Source organism: Pecten maximus, chromosome 18, assembly GCF_902652985.1.
Source record: "Pecten maximus chromosome 18, xPecMax1.1, whole genome shotgun sequence".
Taxonomy (NCBI): domain Eukaryota; kingdom Metazoa; phylum Mollusca; class Bivalvia; order Pectinida; family Pectinidae; genus Pecten; species Pecten maximus.
Window position 1 is genome coordinate 3,217,185 of NC_047032.1, and position 5,622 is coordinate 3,222,806.

The 5,622-nt window shown below is 38.4% G+C and overlaps 1 protein-coding gene across 3 annotated transcripts; it reads left to right on the top strand.

The window, feature by feature from the left end:
* Positions 1-286: 286 nt before the first annotated feature.
* Positions 287-5,567, top strand: LOC117316823. Of its 3 annotated transcripts, none has more exons than XM_033871599.1 (3): positions 287-438; positions 3,007-3,076; positions 3,507-5,567. In XM_033871599.1, the coding sequence occupies exon 3, from the start codon at positions 3,565-3,567 to the stop codon at positions 4,528-4,530; it is 966 nt and encodes a 321-aa protein (XP_033727490.1). In that variant the 5' UTR covers positions 287-438; positions 3,007-3,076; positions 3,507-3,564; the 3' UTR covers positions 4,531-5,567. The 3 variants fall into 3 exon arrangements, with proteins under 3 accessions (XP_033727490.1, XP_033727492.1, XP_033727491.1); XM_033871601.1 differs by lacking the exon at positions 287-438 and adding an exon at positions 459-734; XM_033871600.1 differs by lacking the exon at positions 287-438 and adding an exon at positions 777-2,003.
* Positions 5,568-5,622: the final 55 nt, after the last annotated feature.

Here is a 5,622-nt window from a genome sequence, read left to right on the forward strand (position 1 = left end):
CAATATATTACATGTATCTATCATAGATCTCTCACATTACGAATGGTATTTTTGTATTATCGGTAAACTTGTCAACTAAACTACAAAAAGAAAAAAGTTCATGGATAGTCAGATCTTCCCTTTACCGTGATGCAGTGTATGTAATGTACATATGTGCTATATTTACTCAGTGTATCGATTCTGGTTCATGACGAAAATTGACAAGGGAATGAACTTTGACCTTGCTGATATTTAAATACGTAAAAGCTTCCTTAACAACAAGCCGTGGCCTGAAAGGATCTAAGTAATTTAACCGTGGGCGATTTAAAGTCTTGACTTGTGGTCGGCGATACACCTATATTGACGGTATTGTACATTGTGTGCTGGGATAAAATCAGTATTTACGTTTGTCTGAAGGGATGTAGGAATGCGAAGTCACCCTCCATGGAAAATGTCCAGGTAAGATAGACACAGACCAAATATCGTTTTAAAACCATTCCTCTAGTGTAGACATGTGTTATGATGTTAGCTGATCAAAGACACGATATGCCAATACCAGCCAGGTATAACTATCTGTATAGAGACTGGCGGTATTGACGACGGGAAGATCCGATCTGATATAGGTATCAGAAAGCCAGCTAGATCACTCTGTATAATTCTCTGTCGTTCATTTGGAGATTTATTTGAGAGAAAACGTAACTTATATGGACTACGAGGAGAGGAATCGACATATCGAACGACACATTTAATGTCAGGTAGGGTGACAAACCGGTACTGATATATCGAACTACATTATAATATATACATTTACACACTGTGGTGTTACCAAGATATACAAACTTTACAAATCTCGAACGAAATACGCATCAGGTAGTTGACCATGATATCTTGAACTACAAACGCAACAGATAGTTGACCATATCTCGAACGAAATACACAACAGATAGATGGCCTTGATATCTCGAACTACATACACAACTTGTCGAAGACATCGATATCTCGAACTACATATACAACAAGTAGGGTGGCCATGATACTTTGATCTCGAACTTCAAATCTCGAATTACATGCACAACATGTAGGATAACTAGGATGTCACGAACAACATACAAAACTAGTCGATGACATTGATATATCGAACAACATACACAACAACTATGTATACGACATATATGGCCACCCTGATATCTCGAACTACATACACTACAACTACGTATACAACATATATGGCCACCATGATATCTCGAACTACATACACAACAACTACGTATAAAACATATATGGCCACCATGATATCTCGAACAACATACAGCATATCTGGTAGAACGCTCATTTTATCTCGAACTTCCCGTACACTCTGTTCCGGATTCATCATTTTTTTCGCTTTTACTTGCTTGTTAAAGAATATAGAGATATTTTCTTAACTAAGATTTTTCTTAACTAAGATTTTTCTTAACACCAATTATGCTTACCAGTGGGAAATTTTAAATTAAGAAATTTTCTGGGGTGAAGGAAAATTGATGAAATCCGGGATAATGTAGGTATGATTACCATTGTGATATTTCGATCTACATGTAATTAGTTTGAATCCCGCGACGTGGTTTAATTAGCACCTGTTATAAGTGGTACCTACTGTGTAAATAATTCGGTCACGTGATCCATTGACCTGGTGAGTTATGTTGTGTATTATTTATTCCGATAATGTATTCCATTGTGTGTTTGTACTAATTCCGACATAATGTGCTGACAGTAATAAATGGCTTGATTATCACGTAATAATAATAACCAGATCTCTGACTAATAGAGTTACTGAAATGTACTATACATACACCACCTGTATAGCAATATATGTACCTATATATGACGTTCTTTTTATTGAAAATCTGATAATGTCACCCGTACACGTATATACCTCTGGTAAGGGCAGTATCCACGTCTACAGACAGGTAAAGTTTGTCTTTACATGGCCTCACCGTAGATTTTTGTTTGATCTCGTACCTATTTTGAACAACGTACGTGAACAGGTAAGACATTTTCTAATTATCCTTAGTCAGGTTACAACTTTCATTGTAAAGACCCATTCAATAGGTATTTAGAATTACATACGTCCCGGGAAATAAGAACATATATGGCTAGGTAGATGATCATTTGATAAGCACAGGGACCTGAGAATTTGTTACAGTCTACGTGTATTTGGATCTTCCTCAGTGTATTTGGCGCACTTTCAGACGTTTGGGAGGTGGGGGTGGAGGTGGGGGTTGGGTGGGGTTATTAAAATTCGGTAGAAATGACATTCCCGGTGTTCATTATAAAACTGTGTTAAACACACTAGAGAAGGTCCAAATACAAGAAGACTGTAAAACAATGCTCAAGTCCCTGTGATACACACAAGGGAAGGTCTAAATACACGCTGACTAATAAATTGTCCAGGTCCCTGTGATACATGCAAGGGAAGGTCCAAATACACGTTGACTATAACAATATTGTCCAGGTCCCTGTGATACACACTAGGGAAGGTTCATATACACGTAGACTGTAACAATTTTCCAGGTCCCTGTGCTACACACTAGGGAAGGTCCAAATACACATAGACTGTAACAAATTCTCAGGTCCCTGTGATACACACTAGGGAAGGTACACGTAGACTGTAACAAATTCTCAGGTCCCTGTGATACACACTAGGGAAGGTCCAAATACATATAGACTGTAACGAATTATCAGGTCCCTGTGTTGATATGCTGTCATGTCGTTAAACGAATAACAATAATCTGGATACTAATTAATCTGACCAATTTAAAAGGCCTGACCTTTAAGGCTTGGATGAGCGTCAGTATGGTTGGTATATAAATATTATTCGTTATAGAGGAGCGGTTTAATCATCGCCGGGTCGATTTACACCTTATTGAAAAGTGAGCCTTTTACAGATTACCGGTATAACCTAAAACGCCTTTGATCTTTGAACATTAGACACGACTTAATGTAACTAACTATCTAACCGTGTCTGACGTCTATTATTGCTCTTCACAGCTGAAGAAACTGCTCTAAAACCCTCCATTGACTGATGTGTGTCTCACGGCCGGACTTGGCGCCATTACAGGTAATTTCTTTATCAAAATCAGTTTTAAAATAAATTGTAATATGACGGAGTAGCAGGATAGGTGACGATGTATGCCCTGTATTAGAAGTTTAATTCTGGAATGTCAAATGTTCAGGTATAGAGTTTGTTCTACTGCATCATAAGACAGAGATGGACATTTACCATGGTTGTAGACACTGCCGGTGGACTTTTGTCCCCGATGTTTGCCGTTTACCTGTATGCCGCGTTTTGATTTCATTAAATAGTGACACGTTTCAGAATATATCCATGTATCAAAATCCCTTAGAAATCTAATATTGAAAAAAAAAAAATCAAATCTATTGCATAATGGGGCTGTTTTAAATACACATCTAAATTCTGGCATTTTTTTCGACCTCCTTTTAGATTCCTCAGTCGCCTCTTATTCTTGGCACTCTTTTTATCATTCCAGGATTGCTTGTAACCAGTGTTTAGTTCACATTCGGAACATATTGGATTATTCTTAGGCCATGGCTTCTTCATTTCTTGGACCCGAGACTCCTCGGCCTCTGTCCGTTGCTACCGAGGGATATCAGAATCGTTATAATATCCCTCAGCTAGGCGATTCCGAAAAGTATGTCTTTGGCGGAAAATACGACGAAAAATTGTTTACGTTGATCCACAAATATCTGGAGCTGGGGACAACAGATCGTTTCTGTTACATCGGCGACAATAAAGGAAGTTTTGCTCAGAGGATAGTAGATAAATTTTGTCTCCTCGAACCTGCAATGTCAGTCATCCCCGGACATTACAGCTACGTAGAAACAGACACGGAAAAAGTTCTCTCCATACGAGTTGCGCATGTCGGTGCCGAGGAGTACTTCCGGCAGTTGGCCAAAAGTCGGGACTCAAATAAACCACAATTTGACAAAGTGATTATAATAGATGCAATACGCTACTTTGAGAATCCTATCGATGTGTTTGAGAATATTATGAAATGTCTTTCAAAACAAGGAAAACTGCTTATAATTCACCGACCTGGTAATATAACCACACTTCCGGTTTTCAAAGATGCCCAGCAAAGAGTTGAGGAGAACGAGACGCCATATATGGACATTATAAACGCCCTACAAGCGTGTAAACTGGACGTTCAGTGGGAGTTAGAATGCCTACCGGTAATTGTGCCGAAACGGAAGTGGTATTCGATGCTTCGCGAAAAGTTTCCTCCACAAATGGAGATTCTGAGCAGCTCTGAGATCATTTCCGGTGTGCGTGAATTGTCGGAAGGGGTCCTGAAGTACACAACACATTGCGAGCCAGTCGAGTTCCTGGATAGATTGCTCTTTATTTCCGTCTCGCCTTCCACCTTGGAGTGTGGCTACCCGCGGTGTAACCGGTACGGCGTGGGGGATGTTAGTAATGTGGACATAAAGAATCTCCGGTTTTCTATGCAAATGACACCGGAAATCAAAGCAAATGGTCCCAACGCCTGCTGAACTAGCAAAAGCAAAGGCCAAAATACCAATGACGAAAAGAGAACGTCGAGAAGCGGAAAACCCATGGGTTTGGTCCACATAGGACCATATATCTCACAGACGCCTTATTCACGTCTCTATTTTGAGGCCAAACATCAGTATTATTTCGTTTCCTGTCCTCTCACTAGATTGCAGTACCACTATTTGCTTGTATTTTGTCATGCACTTGCCTAAAATATTATCATTTATTGTTGGTGTGTATGTAGTAAAGGAAAATGCGGTTATACTTAGTGATTGGATAGTTTATTTATAGGTATGTAAGTACCTATGGTTTATTTATAGGTATGCAAGTACTTTCGTGATAAGTAGGACAGTTGTTGTAGGTGCTACTTTTTTTTTCTTAAAATTATTAAAATTATAAAAGTAAATTTTGATACAGGTATCTCGTCTCTTTGGAGTGTTAGGGTTAACCCTAACCCCTAACTGTTTGGAAGTTTACCTGAACAGTTCACCTGAACTGATTACCTGAACAGTTTACATGAACTGTTAACCTGAACTGTTTACATGAACTGTTTACCTGAACTGTTAACCTGAACAGTTTACCTGAACTGTTTACCTGAACTGTTTACCTGAACAATTTACCAGAACTGTTTACCTGAACTGTTAACCTGAACTGTTTACCAGAACAGTTTACCTGAACTGTTAATCTGAACTGTTTACCTGAACTGTTTACCTGAACTGTTTACCTGAACTTTTTACCTGAATTGTTTACCTGAACTGTTTACATGAACTGTTTACCTGAACAATTTACCTGAACAGTTTATCTGAACTGTTTACATGAACTGTTTACATGAACTGTTTACCTGAACTGTTTACATCAACTGTTTAACTGAACAGTTTACCTGAACTGTTTACATGAACTGTTTACCTGAACAGTTTACCTTATATATATATATAGATATGTTCATCACTGTTTTCAAATCTCATGACGAGGACAGCAGAAATCAAACGGAACATAGTCATTCTATTTAAATACAAGTGTCCGTGTAGTTCAGTGCCAATAACATTTATATCCACATCAAATCATGTTAGAGTGTAATACCACAATTCGTT

What these genes read in the sequence shown, in the direction of transcription:
- LOC117316823 (XM_033871599.1), top strand. Translation starts at nt 3,565, where the DNA reads ATGGCTTCTTCATTTCTTGGACCCGAGACTCCTCGGCCTCTGTCCGTT.